This window comes from Engystomops pustulosus, chromosome 7, assembly GCF_040894005.1.
Source record: "Engystomops pustulosus chromosome 7, aEngPut4.maternal, whole genome shotgun sequence".
In the NCBI taxonomy this organism is placed as follows: domain Eukaryota; kingdom Metazoa; phylum Chordata; class Amphibia; order Anura; family Leptodactylidae; genus Engystomops; species Engystomops pustulosus.
Window position 1 is genome coordinate 81,240,835 of NC_092417.1, and position 19,197 is coordinate 81,260,031.

Genomic DNA, 19,197 nt, shown 5'->3' on the forward strand with positions numbered 1-19,197 from the left:
ACACACTACTAGTTATGGGGTAGTATGCTGCACCCAAGGGAACCAACAGATCTACAGGCTTTCAGAGCAACAGGTATACGTCATAAGGAGGGGATGACACAGGCAGACAGAGCGAGCGACTGGCAACCAGGGGGGGGAGGCGACACAGGCAGACAGAGCGAGCGACTGGCAACCAGGGGGGGGGACGACACAGGCAGACAGAGCGAGCGACTGGCAACCAGGGGGGGGGGGGGACGACACAGGCAGACAGAGCGAGCGACTGGCAACCAGGGGGGGGGGGGACGACACAGGCAGACAGAGCGAGCGACTGGCAACCAGGGGGGGGGAACGACACAGGCAGACAGAGCGAGCGACTGGCAACCGGGGGGGACGACACAGGCAGACAGAGCGAGCGACTGGCAACCGGGGGGGACGACACAGGCAGACAGAGCGAGCGACTGGCAACCAAGAGGGGGGGGAGGGGGGGCGACACAGGCAGACAGAGCCAGCGACTGGCAACCAGGGGGGGACGACACAGGCAGACAGAGCAAGCGACTGGCAACCAAGGGGGGGGGGGGGGGGGAACGACACAGGCAGACAGAGCCAGCGACTGGCAACCAGGGGGGGGGAGACGACACAGGCAGACAGAGCAAGCGACTGGCAACCAGGGGGGGGGAACGACACAGGCAGACAGAGCCAGCGACTGGCAACCAGGGGGGGGGGGGGACGGACGGACGACGACACAGGCAGACAGAGCCAGCGACTGGCAACCGGGGGGGGGGGGGCCAACACAGGCAGACAGAGCCAGCGACTGGCAACCGGGGGGGGGGGGGGGGGGGGGTGACAACACAGGCAGACAGAGCCAGCGACTGGCAACCAGGGGGGACGATGACACAGGCAGACAGAGTGAGCGACTGGCAACCAGGGGGGGGACGGGGACGACGACGACACAGGCAGACAGAGCCAGCGACTGGCAACCAGGGGGGGAGGCGACGACACAGGCAGACAGAGCCAGCGACTGGCAACCGGGGGGGGGGGGGGGGGGGGGTTAACGACACAGGCAGACAGAGCCAGCGACTGGCAACCAGGGGGGGGGACGACGACACAGGCAGACAGAGCCAGCGACTGGCAACCAGGGGGGGGGGACGACACAGGCAGACAGAGCCAGCGACTGGCAACCAGGGGGGACGATGACACAGGCAGACAGAGTGAGCGACTGGCAACCAGGGGGGGGACGACGACGACACAGGCAGACAGAGCCAGCGACTGGCAACCAGGGGGGGAGGCGACGACACAGGCAGACAGAGCCAGCGACTGGCAACCGGGGGGGGGGGGGGGGGTGTTAACGACACAGGCAGACAGAGCCAGCGACTGGCAACCAGGGGGGGGACGACGACACAGGCAGACAGAGCCAGCGACTGGCAACCAGGGGGGGGGACGACACAGGCAGACAGAGCAAGCGACTGGCAACCGGGGGGGGGGGGGGGGACAAGACAGGCAGACAGAGCAAGCGACTGGCAACCAGGGGGGGGGGGGGACACAACACAGGCAGACAGAGCAAGCGACTGGCAACCAGGGGGGGGACGACACAGGCAGACAGAGCAAGCGACTGGCAACCAGGGGGGGGGGGGACGACACAGGCAGACAGAGCAAGCGACTGGCAACCAGGGGGGGGACGACACAGGCAGACAGAGCAAGCGACTGGCAACCAGGGGGGGGACGACACAGGCAGACAGAGCCAGCGACTGGCAACCGGGGGGGGGGGGGGGTTTAACGACACAGGCAGACAGAGCAAGCGACTGGCAACCAGGGGGGGACGACACAGGCAGACAGAGCCAGCGACTGGCAACCAGGGGGGGGGCGACGACACAGGCAGACAGAGCAAGCGACTGGCAACCAGGGGGGGGGGCGACGACACAGGCAGACAGAGCAAGCGACTGGCAACCAGGGGGGGGACGACACAGGCAGACAGAGCAAGCGACTGGCAACCAGGGGGGGGACGACACAGGCAGACAGAGCCAGCGACTGGCAACCGGGGTGGGGTGGCAACGACACAGGCAGACAGAGCGACAGATGCACATTCCAGGGCATGATTACCTTAATGCAGCCCTTGCTGACTGTGGTGGTAGAGGTGGGCACGGTCGGGGGTCCCACACTGGCACTGTGCCTGCCCTGTATGTGGGCCAGCTCTTTACGCAGCAGCTGCTTCTGGTGGAAGCTGAAAGCCGGGTGGTTGGTGGCCATGGTGAAGAGCAGCAGGAACTCGTCCCCAGTGCGACCCTCATTGAGTTGCAGGCCCAGGTTGTTGATGATGGAGTCGATGTGCGTGAGGGTTCTGCACAGAACGCCCGCCGCTTCCCGGTTGTCGGAGGCGAGCAATGCCAGGGACACCAGTAGCTTGCTGCGCACCACCTCGTCTGCCAGGTTTGTGAGGCTTCCCAGGTCAGCCGGGTTGTTGGCCTTGATGTCAGAGTCACGCAGAGAGTGATAGTCCTTGCGGGCCAGGTCCTCCAAGCAGGACCCCAAGAAGCGCAGCTCCAGTGGGAGACACAGGTCCAGCAGGCCGCACAGAAACTCAATACGCTGAGAGGAGGAGAGCTCGGAGAACCAGCGGTACACGCCATCCCTCTGCAGGGGGCAGCGCTGCTTCTCCACCATGGTGCCCCGGGACACACCCGGCGGCTGAGCCCCCGCTCTCTGCGATACACGTAGACGCCGCCTCCTCCGGTCCCTCCTGACCGAGCTGTGCGCTGTGGGGGGAGCTTTCACCGAGGCCGCTCCCACTGCATCCTCACTGAGCCGCGGACATGACACCTGCCGGGACAGAAACACATGTGAGGGCGGCAGCGAGAAGCATCAGCTTCATACCCACACAAGAAGTTATCTGATCATGGTGGGGTCACTGACCGGATACTGCAGAATGAATGGGGCAGAGGGTGATGCCCCGGGTCACGGTCAGTTTATTCCAGCCTTGTCTGAACAAGACGCGTCCATGAAATGTGGCCGAAAGGCACTTTTTTTTTAGCGGTTTCGGGAAATAGCTTGAGTTTGTAAAGGGTTAAATAACACAGTGGTGGACGCCCTTTGTTAAATTCAATAGACAGTAGCTTGACCAAACAATTTCTTGGCCAAAAAATACAGAATTAATGTGGCTGGATGGGCACTTTTTACAGATTTAATCCATTTAAGAGAACCTGCCATTTAAGTTAACTCACCCCAAATAAATACTTCATAAAAGTCATTGCCATTAAACCTAAATAGTTCCTTTCAGTTTGTAAACTTGTATGCAACTCATGTGAGGTCCAATGATTTTAATGAGGTCCTGCTTATTACATTTTACTTGCATTGCACTGCCTCCTTGTTCCTGATTGACAGGTCTCACTACTACAGTAGTACATGCTACTGTGTGGAAATAGTACTTAGGGACCCAATGTTCAATTACAAACACATACAGGTCTGTTTACTTATTATTAGAGGTAGGTAGAAAATGCTATGTTAATGTTACAGCAAGGAATGCAAAACATATGAGAGAGTTCTGTTACATGATTGAGTACCAGCATATGGAGTGGGGAGGAGTAGATGGTACAGGTTCCCATAAATGCCACAGAACTTTTTTAGTTTTTGCATTTCCATTTTTTGATCCACACCTTCCAAAAGCCATATCTTTTAATATATAATTGTGTTTTTATTAACACATTTCACACTGCTGTGGTCACTCCATGAATCGCTGACCATGCAGTGTCCTATTTCACAGAATGACCACAAGAATGATGCAAGGAGTTCCTGCTTCCCTGCTAAACAATAGTTTCAAACTGGAATAATGAATAAACTAATAGGTCGATTAATAAGGACAGTGCAATCAAATCCTAAAACCAGTATCAGAAGTTACCAACATATACAAAAGGAGGCTTTCGCTGCTCATCTTTAAAGCATAACTTCAAAGTTATGATTTATTAATAACAGAATGATGCCCATTTTGTGTTACTCACCCCTTTTTTCCCCCAAAATTATGGCATTTTCTGTTCTAAAAGTGTTTGACAAAAATCTTTCTCACCAGAGGTGAAGTGGGCCAACTTCTTCCTGTATCTACCCTGAATCTGAGTCCAATTCACTGTGCCCACAGTTCCCATGAAACTTTTTGTTCTATCGTTTGGTAATTTAGCAGTAAATCCTGTGAGATTCCTACATATAAATCCACTGAACACTACATATTGTACATACAAGATGCGTATATTGTCTAGCCCTGCAGCTTTCATCACATGGAGGAACATGCAATAAGTGAAATTATAAGTAAAACCATTACATGCTGTGTGAATGCTAAGGGTTAATAGTTTCCTTGCAGGGTGCAGAAAGTGTTAAATACAAGATTGGGGAGGGGGTGCTGCATGAGGCGAAGAAAGAGACAAAGAAAGTTCTTTAGAATCACAGACTGGGATGGAGGGACTGATAGGGAACAGGGGACATGTGTATCCACAGCACTGAACCCATTCAACTCTTCTATACACAAAGAGCACAACATGAGTCACATGACCTCCCTGTCATTCCTCCTCTGTGAGCACCAGCCCCCCCCCCTCTTTCACTCTGTATCTTGTTTAGAAATGTACAGTTCATAAGAATAACCAGACATGGCAGTAGACCAGGGGCGTAACTACCACCGTAGCACCTGTTAAGGGGTCCACCAGCTTCGGGGCCTGGAACCCCCTTCCTGTTACACAGCCGCCTCCGATGTCAAAACCTCACCCCCAGGATTCACTGCCGTCGAAATGAACGACCATATCTCAGAAACCCCCCTCACCCCGTGCCAAAGACGGCAATGTGACGTCCAGACGCAAGCCTTCCTTCCGCTCTCCCTCATCCTCTTCCTCCATCCACGTCACAGGCACAACCGCCCCCCCCCCCGTCTTACAGGGGGCATTGAACTAGCCTTCCAACAACTCCTCCGACTCCTCCGCGCACCTCCTCCTTTGTGTCCGCCACCTCCAGTCTTATGGCTATCTTCTGGTCACTTGAGTGACATGACCCGATGCGCATGGAGCCTGGAGGAACTGTATGCTCCCACCACCACCATTTTTAAGAAGCTAATCTCAAAATATATATATATAAGCTCACTGACACATCCTTGTTATCTATTTTGTTTTAAGTTATCCAGGCCATGGATGTATGGATGGATCTGCAGCATTGATATACACACACACACACACACACACACACACACGTGTGTGTGTGTGTGTATATATAGAAAGCCCCAGGCAAAAGTTTGCTATGGGGCCCACTCATTCCTAGTTACGCCACAGCAGGAGACCCAGCTAGTATAGAGCCTGGCTAGCTTGAGGAGGATAGAAACTGCTGGATATAGGTAAAGTTGTTAACTGCGTATTCTATTGATTTGCAAAAAAAAAACAAAAAACTACAGCTACAGTATCCAACCTTTCAGAGCTTAGCTTCAGGTGCATAGTGTTGTAGAAGAGACCAGAATTTCAATATCAGTAAAATGCTGCACCATATAAGGATTAGGAGACCCCTAAAGAAGAGCCCTGAATTAAGTATTTCATATGTAGATCACCAGTGCATAATTATACAAAGCAGATCTTCAGAATAAGCTGATAATGTCATCAGACTCTCGCGCAACGGTCAAACTAACATTTTTTCCAGTAGGGTAATAATACTCCTCTCACCATTTTTGAGGAGCATTTTTAGCAAAGGAGGAGTATGAAATTTTCAGTAATACAAATACAGTAATACAAATAAATAACTCCAAAGCACATACAGAACTTATACAAGAAAATCATTACAGCCCCTGTTTATGGTGCTTTAAACAGCCAATTGAGAGTATTCTTACAAAAAACTTTTTTTTGTGTGTCCTCAGAAATTTCAACCAACAGAGCAGGCTATGGCCGAGACACCAGACCCCCCACTCCACACACACACACACCAGAACATTCCCCCCAAATTATGGCTGACGCACCAGAACCCAACCCCTGGACCAGACTATGGCTGACATAACAGATTTCCCCAAGACCAGACTATGGCTAATGCACCAGAACATTATCCCACAGACTATGGCTAACGCACTAGGACCCAATAACCGGACCAGACTATGGCTAACGCACCAGGATCCAATATGCGGACCAGAATATGGCACCAGATCCCAACCTTCCCAAGACCAGACTATGGCTGATGCAATAGACCCCCCCCCCCCCACTCCCCTGCAGACTAGACTATGGCTCACTCAACAAATCTCCCCAAGACCAGACTATGGCTGAAACACCAGAATCCTCCCGAAACCAGACTATGGCTAATACACCAAAACACCTCCCGGACCAGACTATGGCTGATGCCCCAGACCCGCCCCTCGGAACAGACTATGGCTGACGCACTATGACCCTACCCCTGTACCATGCTATGTCTGACGTAGCAACCCCCCATCCTCTCCGAGGCCAGACTATGGATGACGCACCAGACCCACCACTCCAGTCCAGACTATGGATGACGCACCAGACCCACCACTCCAGTCCAGACTATGGATGACGCACCAGACCCACCACTCCAGTCCAGACTATGGATGACGCACCAGACCCACCACTCCAGTCCAGACTATGGATGACGCACCAGACCCACCACTCCAGTCCAGACTATGGATGACGCACCAGACCCACCACTCCAGTCCAGACTATGGATGACGCACCAGACCCACCACTCCAGTCCAGACTATGGATGACGCACCAGACCCACCACTCCAGTCCAGACTATGGATGACGCACCAGACCCACCACTCCAGTCCAGACTATGGATGACGCACCAGACCCACCACTCCAGTCCAGACTATGGATGACGCACCAGACCCACCACTCCAGTCCAGACTATGGATGACGCACCAGACCCACCACTCCAGGCCAGACTATGGATGACGCACCAGACCCACCACTCCAGTCCAGACTATGGATGACGCACCAGACCCACCACTCCAGTCCAGACTATGGATGACGCACCAGGCCCTCCCCTCCAGGCCAGACTATGGATGACGCACCAGGCCCTCCCCTCCAGGCCAGACTATGGATGACGCACCAGGCCCTCCCCTCCAGGCCAGACTATGGCCGATGTACCAGGCCCTCCCCTCCAGGCCAGACTATGGTTGGTGTGAACAATCTATACTGTACATATGGCTATACTGTACATTGTATGAGCTTTATATAATGCACATATTACATTCCAATAGTATCAGCGTACATTGAAAGATCATAATGAATTGTATAAAATACCATACTGTACATCACACGTTGTTTAGTACATTGTACATTATATAAAGATATACATTACAAGTTGTTTATAATCTAAAGATATAAGGAGGGATTTATCATAAGTCTCTTAGAACAGAACTGTTCTAGTTGCCTATGGCAACCAACTAGAGCTCAGCTTTCACTTTCCACAGCTGTTTATAAAATTAAAGCTGAGCTCTGATTGGTTTCCATAAGCAACTAGAACAGTTGTACCTCATCATAAACGTCATGATAGATCTCCCCCATGTGGTTACATTAAGCTGTGTATTACAGAGATACTGCACATTAGTATAAAATACACCTCAATGTATGACGTCTATATAATGTATGATCCTAAAACACAACTCAGTATCACGCAGTACATAAAGGTTTACATACAATATGACACTGTGCATCGCTGTACATGCCTGTACAATGTAGTCTGTAGTATTAGAACACAGATGTGTAGAGTCCCCCTCTTACCAGCAGCCACTGGGGCGGAGCTTGTCGTGACAACTATTTAATAGGTCAAGAGGTCTCGCGATCCTCCCGCTCTACCCGTACTCTGCCGTTCCCTCCAGTTACGGGTAAGACGTTTGCCACCTCCCTTTCCCGACGGGTGTCTGTATGGATAACCGGGGCAGGACGAGATACAACCACCGACCCCGACCGACGTGACCGCACGCCAAGAAAACGAGGCGCAGTCTTCCTTCTGTCCTGACCGGGATCCGGCGCCCCCGGGGTTACCGTTACTTGCCGTTATTTCAATGTTACTCACAAACCGTTAAGTGAACGACTAGCGCCCCACTGACATGATGTCCCGCCCGCGGCCTGCTATGCCAAGATAATCCATTGGGTAGTTGCTCGGGTAGAACCGCCCACATAGTGAAAGTGATAGCTATGATTGGCCGGCAGGCTTTGTCAATCTTCTCACCTCTACCTAGAAGGAGATGAAAAAAAGCGCTGTCGTGGATGGCCGAGGTAGCCTGTCACTCAAAACGGGAAGGCGCCATGGTTTCCCAACCCCTCAAGTGACGTCCTATTGGTCTACGTTGCTGTATATCAGAAGGGGACCGAACCTACTCGTATAGGAGCGCTGCCCTGCTTTCTATATATATTTTAGTGTAACCCTAATCTTCCAGAGCTCACTAGGTGGTCTATGTGATAATATTAGACGGGCTAATGTGCGCCACACAGTCACCCGCTGTAGCTCCACCGTAGCGCCTTCCTACGTCAAGTACCCCGAGGGTCCAGATGTGTAGGTGTGTCTCTCATCATCCGGGAGCCCTGTCATGTGTGCACTTGTAGGACGTACCTGGCCCTAGCGCCTGCCGGGCAGATTTCTCGTCACGTTTGTTTCTTCTAGCTTTATTCAAACGTAATAGGAAAACAGCCACATGATAACGAGATCTCCTGAATGATGGCTCACACACACCCTTTGTGTTTGTAGGATAGACCGTCACCTACCAACAGTATATGGTGCCTCCTGCATGATGCCCGGTACCCAAGGGGCCTCCCAACTTTTGTAGCAGTAAAAGTGCATAAAGTCAATTTTTTTTTTTTAGAAAGAGGGACAACCGCTCCTCTCTCTTTCCTAAACCACAGCCAATGCTCCACTCCCAAGAGTAGTATAATTGTCCCCACATAATGCAATACATCCTTCGTGCAGCCAAATCCTTATGGACCTGTATAATACTAATGAAACTACCTCTACTTTTGTTCCTCCAATTTTATTCATCTCCCCATGCTTTTAATGCCCAGGTTTTGTGTACTCCTACCACCCTCCACTCTCCTCACACTTAATTTCAGGGGACCTTTCACCACTGATCCAGGGGCAGTTAGAATTTTTTCTCTTGCAATATCTGACCATTATAATTTTATGATAATCTTCTACTTGTCAGGGAAGATTATCATAACCCTAGTCCTGTTCTTCGGATCTGACTGCGAAGAGGATTATAATGGTCAGATATCTTTATTGATCTTCGCCACCTTGGGGGAGGGGGCTAGCGAGAAAATTAAAAGTACCTCTGGATCTGTGTAGCAGCCTCTACAGAGTGGATATTCATCTCAAAATAAGAAAGGTCCTCTTTAAAGGACACCTGTCATCAGGTCTCTTTCACTATTTCTGTCACTTCTACCTGTTGGAGCAGCTCACAAGGATTCCATCACAGCCTTTATCTAGTCAATTCATACATTATTCATGCTAAAATCATCTTTATTATGTAAATTAGGCTGGTCACATGGTCAGAGGCGGTGATGTCACCCCCTCCCCTCTCCTCCCCGTGCTCATGTCTGTGTGTAATGTATAGTAAAGCATTGCGAGAGTCAGTGCTATATCTGCTGACATGGTCTCCCTCCTAATACACATGTGTGAGACACACATATCAGCTACACATGTACCTGACATGTTCTGCTATAGGATTCTACTAGCAGAAGTAGATCTGATGGTAGTGGCTGGCGGTTGCGGCCTAAGCACGCTTGTGTCACGGTGCTTGGTATGGGGAACCGGAGGGCTGTCCTACAGCCTGGCAGGTCTCCAGCAGGGTGGTGTTGGCAAGAAATGATGAGGGAGAGGCTGCTATAGCGGATCTCCCTGGGGCAACCCTTTGGTGTCTAGAGTATGAGTCTCTGTGTGGTGGACAGGGTGCCTGTGATGATGGCAGCTGTAGTAGCAGGGACCAGACGGAGGCAGAGGTTGAACAAAAACAACTTACAGTTCTTTATTGGAACCGACAGGAACCGCAGCAACGTGCCTTTAACAGAATGGTGGAGTGCTGAGATGCAGTTGGAGGGAGCCACAGGAGGTAGAGCGCCAGCCTGGATGCAGAGGGCAGGCTGGGGAGGTAGCTGTGTCCTAATAGGAAGCTTCAGCTTGTCCTGGAGTGCTTCAGGTATCACCCTTAAAGGTAGGATGAAAACCCCTTTCCTCACTAACTCTTAGCTATTAGCTCCACTCTTCAGGCAGGGGCTAGGCTCTTCCTGCTCTGGTCTGGTATGCTAGCTGTATAGAGTTTAGACTGGAGTTACTCCAGTCTGCTTCTGCAGACTCCTCGTCTGACTGCTCTCTTCTCTCTCCTGGGAGAGACTGCACTCTTCTGGAAGTTTCCTGTCAGGGTCTTGTAACTCCCCTGGTCAGGTGGTGGCTGCCCCTCCAATTACATCTCAGCTTACATCTCAGCTCACAGAGACAAAGTATAACACCTGTGATTGGCTGACACATATGACATCACATCAAACAATTAACTCCTGCCTTACCAGGCAGGATCTACCACTGCAATGTTCCCCTGTGTCCTATAGGGACTATGTAGTGTGATGTAGTGACATGCTGTGGGGCTGACTAGACCCTACACAGGCTGCAAGCTACATGGTGGGACGTATTCGCAACCACTCCTCCGCCTTGCATCGGCGAGGGTGTTGCAGTAGATTCCTCCTGCCTGCAAAATCTTGTTGAAATCTTTATTTCCAACCCTGGAGGTTTCTTCCCCTTCCCCTTTAGGGACAGGAAATTGAGAGCATTAAAAGGCCCCACCATCAACCTCCCACCAGTGTTTTTCCTGAGGGTAGAGAGTAAACCTCTCTCTCTACTCCAGGGAAGGAGGGGGGTGGGATCTCGTACCTCCTGTGCTTGCTTCACTGGGGCTTCCCTCGACTGACCTCGTGATTCCGTGGTTCATACTTGGGGTCTCCGGGTCCCATGGGGCAGTATCGGCAGCCATACGGCTTGTTTTTGGGTCCGTGGCAGTCATAGTGCGTAAAGGCACTTCTGCTTTGAACGTAAGTGACATCAGAGACCTCCGCATCACGGCCTAGGAGATGGGCTGTAAGAGATGACATCAGACGCCGGAAGGTATGTATAAGATTGCGGCATAGCCACAGTCTGCTGAGGTCTATGTGGATCAGCTGAGACCATCCCAGCATGGCAGAGGAGGCTGTAATCCGTTCCCTAACCCTGGGCTCTGTAAGTAGGACAATTGGCTGAATGCCAATGGGTATTTGGCACTATATGCTTTGTTAGGAGTCTGCTTCTAATTGGCATTACTCCTCTTTTCCTTCTAAATAACAGGAGAAGGATATCTCTGGGAAAGAAAAGGAAAAATCTAAGGATTGTGAGAAAGATAAACCAAAAATGGCACCTTATAAACTTTGCCAGATCTGTAACACAAAACTTGATGTTTCTTACAAAAAGAGCTTATGCAGGGATTGTTTAGAGGAAATATTAAAAGAAGAGAAATCATCATTTATGGATGAATTAAGAGTGCTTATGCGTGAAGAGATAAAAGCTTCAAGGAGTCCGCCGCATAAGACAGTTCTTGTTCCTATGAAGTAGAGATGAATTAACCCGACATAATGATGCAACAATCTGTACCAAATGACCCCAACTACCAATTTCCGAATGAGGAAATGGAAGGACTTTAAGAGACACCTTAAACATTGAAGATACAGTAGAAGAGAGATCCATAGTGGATGAGATGTTTGGTGGATTAACACAAAAAGAGGTTAAAGTTTTTCATATTATTGATAATCTTAAAGGTCTTATCCAGGGTGAATGGAAGGATCCGGAAAGACGTTTAAACAATCCGAAGGAATTTAGGAATCACCTATTGTTCAACCTGGAGGTGACAAAGATCTGGGATAATGTGCCCAAGGTTAATATTCCTATTGCCAAGGTAGTCAAAAAAACTGATCTACCGTTTGAAGATTCAACACCGCTCAAAGATGCCATGGATAGGAAATCAAATGGCAACTCCAACTAACGAATATTGCAACTACTTCGGTGTCCCACACTCTTCTCTTCTGGTTAAGACAGCTTGAAGATCATCTTAGAGAAGGTACGTCTAGAGAAGTAATTTTAGACTCTATTTTGTTACTAAAATCAGCTACAGCTTTTATAGCAGATGCATAAGCAGAGACCATTCGTTTCTAAGCAAGAGAAGTTGCATTATCAGATGCGACTAGGAGAGCACTTTGGTTAAGGCAGTGGTCTGGAGATTTGCGGTCTGAGTCGCAGTTATGTAGCCTTCCATTTTCCTGTGAATTTCTGTTTGGATCAGAACCGGAGGCTAGACAACAACCTAAGTAACTTCTGATCAATCAAGGAGCAGCCAAAGTTCAAAAATAGACAGACCTGGAAACAGGGATTCTGGAACATGTCTAGAGGAGGGAAGAGCGAGCCTTTCCTTTTCAGTTCCTCAAATAAGCAGGAGAAAAGACAATGACGCCAGAGTGGGGGAAAGATTGAAAAATTTTCTCCTCCAATGGGAAAACATAACAGCAAACAGGTGGTTACTCTCTATAATAAAAAATATATAGAACAAATATGTGAAATTCAAAATGGAATCAGTAAAATCTGCCACTCCATTAATAATTTACAAAGCCCTTTTATGTACCTTGGATCTCAAGGATGCTTATAATCATGTACCTATTCACCCAGAGTCACAAAAATACTTACGGTTTGCAATATTTTCTCTGTCCAAGGAAGAGTTTCTTTTTCAGTTTACAGCATTACCCTGTGGTCTCTCTTCAGCTCCTCTGATCTTAACCAAGATCATAGTAGAAGTCATGAAATACCTTAGAACAGAAGAAGTCTTTGTTGTCCCATACTTAGATGATTTCCTGCTGATAGGAGACTCGGTAGAAGTGCTAAATAGAAGTATTACAATCTCTGGGCTGGATCATAAATTTAGAAAAATCGGATCTTGTCCCAAATTACATAAAAGAGCTCTTAGGTGTATAATTAATTCTGTACAACAAACCTCCTATCTTCCACAGGAAAAAAAATGGACAAGCTGCTAGGAAAGATCAGGAATTTCAAAAAGAAATCTGTTTTAGTTCAGATGGCAATGAGTCTTCTGGGGTCCATGATATCATGCATCCAGAGTGTGGCCTGGTGCCAAAATCATTCAAAGACTTTGCAATCATCGATTCTTTCAAAATGGGACACAAACCATCACCACTTACATTGGCCTTTATTGATTCCCTGAAAAGTGAAAAGGTCATTGAATTGGTGTAAGAATTCCAGAAACCTACAGCAGGGAGTAGACTGGGTTCAATGGCGGCTAATTCAGATTCAAACAGATGCCAGCAGCTCCGGATGGGGGGCTCTCCTTCCAGGAAAATATGTTCAGGGCCACTGGTCCCGCAAAATGGCACAGATCTCTTCAAACGAAAGAGAATTGGGGGCAGTCCTGTAGACACTAGAGGCTAGAAAATCCTGTCAGACAATACCACTACAGTTGCCTATCTAAAAAGACAGGGCGGAACCAGATCAGGGAAGCTACTAAAAATATCACAAAAAATATTTTTGTGTGCAGAGGAAAATATTCTGTCGATTTCGGCCATCCATTTGAAAGGCTCAAAGAACGTGGTAGCAGATTACCTCTGCAGGACTTAGGTCCTTCCCCATGAATGGAGCCTGAGCGAGGAGGTCTTCCAGGAGAGCGTTTTAAGATGGGGGGACTACCTACCATCGACCTCTTTGCCTCAAGAAAAAACTGCAAAGTGGAAAAGTTCTCTCCACTGAATCCAAGAGAAGTTTGGGACTAGATGCATTTTCACAGGTCTGGAATCAAGATCTGATATATATGCTTTTTCCCCAATTCCGATGATAAACAGGGTACTGTAGAAACTTTTAGTCAGTCCAGCCAGAGTTATCTTTGTAGCACTCTTTTGGCCAAAAAAGAAATGGTTCCCACTTCTACAGAAATTAGCAGTAGACTTTCCATTCATCCTTCCCAAGAGGCAGGACTTTCTACATCAGGGACCAGTCCTGCATCAGAACCCAGGGTTTCTAAACTTATCAACCTGGATCCTGAAAGCGCCCTCTTAAAATCAAAAGGGCTATCGTGTAAGGTAATTAAAACCTTAAAAAATAGTAGGAAGCCAGTAACACAAGCCATATTTTTATAATTGTGGAAAAAGTTTTGGTCCTGGTCAAAAGACATGCCTAACCAAGATTCTCCCAATATCTGTCAGATCCTTGATTTTCTGCAGGAGGGGTTTGAAAAAGGACTAAGAAAGGACTATGACACCTTGAAAGTCCAGGTCTCGGCCTCAAGCGCCTTCTTTGACCCAGCGCTGGCGGAACTCAGGTGGGTAAAAACAATTTTCCAGGCCTGTCTGCGCTTACGTACTACTATTAATGAATCATCCCCTCAGTGGGATTTATCTTTAGTCTTGGAGTCTGATCGCACATTGTAATGAAAGGGTTAAACGACATGGTGACTGATCACCACTCCCCGATGATGTCATGGGGAGCGACTAACCTCGCCAAGATGGCGGCACCCATGCGCCAGCGGCGATCAGTGGCTCAACAATTGGCAGCAAATTGCTTACATGTCGGTAAGGGGTTAACTGCAGAGGCTACTGGGGCTTGTACTAGCCTGGCCGGACACTAGGCGCTAAGGCTAATTCACGCCCCAGTAGCCTTTGCAGTCAATTTACTACTACTTTATTACTTACACAGGAAGGAGGAAGCTACCATCAGATCTACTTTTGCATTAAGGGGTTAAATACGGTCATTACAATTGTTAGGCCTCAGATCTTGCAGCTCCCCATCACATTGTGCCCCATATATTGTGGAAACTTCACAATGTTCCTCCTCTTGTTCCCCATTGTATTATTGTTCCTCCTAATATTGTTGACCCTTTTTATTCTGACCCCTCACAGTGTTGCCCCCTCATATTGTTGACCCTTCATATTATGGCCCTCACATTGTTGCCCACTCAATACAAGTAAAGCTTTGCACATTCATTAGTAGATAAAAATAATAAATACAAAATTCTTTATTGAAAGTTCACAATATATATTTTATAAAAAAATGCAAGTCACCATAGATAACACACATTGGGGCATATTTATCAGGACCTCTGCGCAACGCCAGCTTTTGCGATTATTTGCCCCGATCCTCCACTTTCACGCCAGTGGGGTGTGAAGGGGGGGGGGGCGCAGCTGGCCGAGCAGAGGGCGCGGCCGGCCGTGAGTGGGCCGGCGCGGGGCGTTACTGTCCCCGCGCCTGCGCACTCGCTGCTCCCGGCGACTTTTCAAATGTGAAAAGTCGGCGGCTGCGGTTTTTTCTAAGCCAGGCCCTGCCTGGCGTAGGATAAACGCTGCACAATCGAGGCCCCGATACATAAATATGCCCCGTTGACCCTAAAGTGCATCAAATAAGCTAATATTTTGTACCAATGAAAAGCCTGGTGAGCAGCCAGCTATATGTTTGGGGTTGTCTGGGTCTCTTTGCCCATTTAACCCCTTATCACCGACACTAGTTTTCATCTCAATGACCAGACTCGATTTTTCAAATCTGACATGTCTCACGATAATTGGTTATAACTTCGGAACGCTTTAACATAGTTTTCTCGTGACACATTATACTTCATGTTAGTTACAAAATTTAAGTGATAAGTTTTGTGATTCGTTCTGAAAAAAAGTGAAAATTTGGCAAAAGTTTGTAAAAATTCTTCATTTTCCAAGTTTGAAATGTTCTGCTTTCCAGACAGGAAGTAAAACTACCCAAAAAGTTTGATAATTAACATTTACGGAATTTCTGCCTTATGTTGAGATGATATTTTATGCGTCCTCTCATTTTTCTAGGATGCTATGAGATGCAGAACTTTAGGTGCGATTTTTCTCATTTTCATGAAAATTGCCAAAACTCACATTTTGAGGGACAACTCAGCTTTCAAGTGACTTGGAAAGGCCTAGATAATAGTAAAACCACATAAATTACCCCACTATAGAAACTTCCCCCCTCAACCTATGTAAAACAACTTCTATTAAGTCCATTAACCCTTTAAGTGTTTCACATGGGTTAAAACAATATGGACCTGCGATTTAGAAACTATGGAATTTTTTTGGAAAATACATTCATTTAGGCCAAACTGTGGCCAAGTTTCAGAATAAATTAAATGATGAAACACACTGCAACGTTTGATGCCCAATTCTTCCTGAGTGTACTGATACCCCATATGTGGTGGTAAACTTCTGTACGGGCGCATGGCCGAGTATAGAATGAATGGAGGCGCCATTCACAGCAGATTTGTATTGTCACATTGTACAACCTATAAATTTTTATTTTTTTTTGGTAATGCAAAGATATGAGGGCTTATTTTTTACGGGATGAGATGCAATGTATAGATAATTCATTTTGGGGGTTTGTAGCTTATTCATGAAATTTTATTAACTATTTCAAGGGGGACACAAACAAAATCATCAATTTTTATTTTGGATTTTTAGCACTCCCCCCCACCCCCTCTCACCGTAACATAAAAATAATATTTTATCTTTATTCTCTGGTTCACTACGATTGCGGTGATACCTCATTTATATAGTTTTTCTTATCTTTGCTCAATTTTCCTGAGCAAAACCAATATTGGAAAATATCGCATTGTTTTTACTATTGACAACTTTTTAGAGCCATAACTTCTGTATTTTTCTGTTGTCAGATCTGGTTGAGGGCTTATTTTTTGCGAAAAGAGTTGTTCTTTTCAGTCGTATCATATTAGGGAGTTTTTTTTACATCGTTCACCGAGCGGGTTCAAGATTGATTTAGATTTATTGTACAGATTGATACGGACGCGGTGATACCAAATATGTACGTGTTTTTGTGTTTTATATACTTTATTTGCATTTTATGTGTAACTGGGGATATTATGGGACTTTTATTTTATTTATTTAATTATATCATAAAATGATTTCATCTTTTTTTTTTTTTTTTTTTTTTTTACATTTTCTACTTCTTGGCTTGAACAAGCGATCGTCCAATCGCTTATTCAAGCCTTTACACTGCAATACACTTGTATTGCAGTGTATAGTGAAAGTAACTGAGCATGCTGCCAGGAAGGCAGAACCCGGCGGGTAGAGGAGCTGGAAGCCCCGGGTCACTCGTTGGAACCCGGGGCTGCGGTAGGGGGGTCCGATCCACGCTGGACACGCTTACACGCCGGAGTTTTTCCGATCCCGGGTGTTAGTGCCGTGTCTGGGCTGTGATATCACAGCCCGACACCGGCACTTGCAGGACCTGATGTCCCGAAATCTTCTCCTGACGCGCTGCCGTAGAAAGGCTTACGCGTCTGAAGAAGTACCCTTAATGAGCGCCGTAAAAAGCTGATAGGGCGGTCATTAAGGGGTTAAAATGCTGTTCACTAGTCGAAAGAATACTAGCTGATTCACTTTAATGTTACAAGTGTACCACTATTTTTATGGTAGCAGCACTCGCACAGTCCACAAGGACCTGTGTAGTTCATACAGGAAAGTCTTATTTATTAATACAACGAGGAGCTATGGAATGTGACTATGGCAACGGACTGTGTATTCACTGTATGTCTGTAATCCACAGCTGCCAGATCATGAAAAAGCATGTGTATTATCACAAATCAGAGGATTAGACTGAATAAGGATTTTCTCCAATCCTATTTTAAGTTAAAGTAGCGCTACGCAATCCTGGCTGATATACCAGAGACCGCAACTTCTGCTTCTACCCACAGTTGTAGTTGTGGAAATATGTATCAGCTTCTAATATCTGTGTACCTCTGTATGTTTAAAGAAAATCTACCATCATAATCAAGGATGCTTACTTCCAGACACCAGACAACTGTGATGATCTCCTTTTATAGTATTTATCCATGGCTTCCTTCCTTCTAAAATCAACTTTGAATGAACCTGAAGGGTTCTGTTGGATGTTTCCAGAGCCTCTCAGTGATGTAGCTTCACAAGCTATTACAAAGAGCAGAGCAGGTATGCCCCCTCCCCGTGCTTCCTGCGGCTGCTACTATAGATTACACTGCCAGAGAGAGCAGGGGAAGGGCGAGACATGTTCTGATCATTGTAACAGCCCATGAATCTGCAGCACTGAGGGACTCTAGTACCACCCCCAGATCCCTTCAGGCTCATAAGCTTAATTTAATTTATTGTTTTTAGATGGAAGGAGGCAATGGATAACACATATAAGAATATTAGCTCTGTTTTATTGCTTTTTTGTTAATGCCACTCTGAAGACTTTCTAATTATTTGGTGTGCTGTATAAATTAGGCTGGACATATTTATGACTGGTGGCTAGAAATATTAATTGCTGGGGGCTGGCTATAATAATTACTTTAAGACTATGATAATTAGGTGGTGCTGCATATAAATAACTGCATATTGCTTTTTACTATATTGATATATAAGGGGTGATTTATTCTGTATTTTTGTTAATTATAGGTATGCAGTGAATACATTGATAAGAATGTGGTTGGGGCGCTGTTTATTATACAATAAATTGAGGGTGCTGTATTTATTAATAATCAAGGAGGTTATAATATTATATTACCGGGCATGTTGCATATATTATTTAAAGTGTAAAGTATATATTCATGAGGTATAATATAATAATATGGTATTTATATGGTCACAGTGTGGTCAGTTCTGGTGGGAGGAGCATGTATTATTTAGGAGCCTAGTGTTGTTATGCAGGTGACATTGCATTGTAAGTGGCCCTGGTATATTTACTGTAGTTGCACAGTAATGATTACAAGTCACTGAAGACATCTGAAAATTCTGCCAGCCGGGAGAAGTCCCCAATAGAGCAGATCATCACCTGGGAGTTGCCTGTTACTGACCAATAATGTAGTAACTGACTAACTTTCTGATATATGAGATAACCCTTGTGTCATGTCAGTGAAGGTCTTCCTTTCAAATATGACCTGTGTGCGCTGTGTGAGGTTGTTGTTAGTTTTTTGCATTGTATTTTTTAGGGTTTGCCTGGTAAAAATGGAGGACATGATGTTGGGTTAGGGCTCTTTCACATTATCATTGATGTTCAGCTTCAATTGCGCATCCACTTCGTTTTGTCTCCATTGTGTCGCCATTTTTCTTTCGTTTTGTCTCCGTGATGCATCAGTTTTGTTTGTGTGTCCGCAAAAAAACCCTGCGTTTTGACACCGGGTGCTTGCATAGAAACGCATATGCAATCGGCCGTGGGTGA

General features: G+C 47.1%; 1 protein-coding gene across 5 annotated transcripts in view; it reads right to left on the minus strand.

Moving 5' to 3' along the window:
* Window positions 1-8,627, minus strand: part of ZCCHC14 (zinc finger CCHC-type containing 14) — a 51,072-nt gene extending 42,445 nt beyond the window's left edge. The window contains exons 1-2 of one of the 5 annotated variants that reach the window (XM_072117087.1): window positions 8,551-8,627; window positions 2,077-2,793 (exon numbers count right to left, since the gene is read on the minus strand). In XM_072117087.1, coding sequence (XP_071973188.1) covers window positions 2,077-2,637 — 561 coding nt within the window. In that variant the 5' untranslated portion in view covers window positions 2,638-2,793; window positions 8,551-8,627. Of the gene's footprint in view, window positions 1-2,076; window positions 2,794-7,718; window positions 8,103-8,169; window positions 8,241-8,318; window positions 8,474-8,550 lie in introns of those variants that run through there. The other 4 variants (XM_072117086.1, XM_072117088.1, XM_072117084.1 and 1 more) reach the window with 4 other exon arrangements.
* Window positions 8,628-19,197: the final 10,570 nt, after the last annotated feature.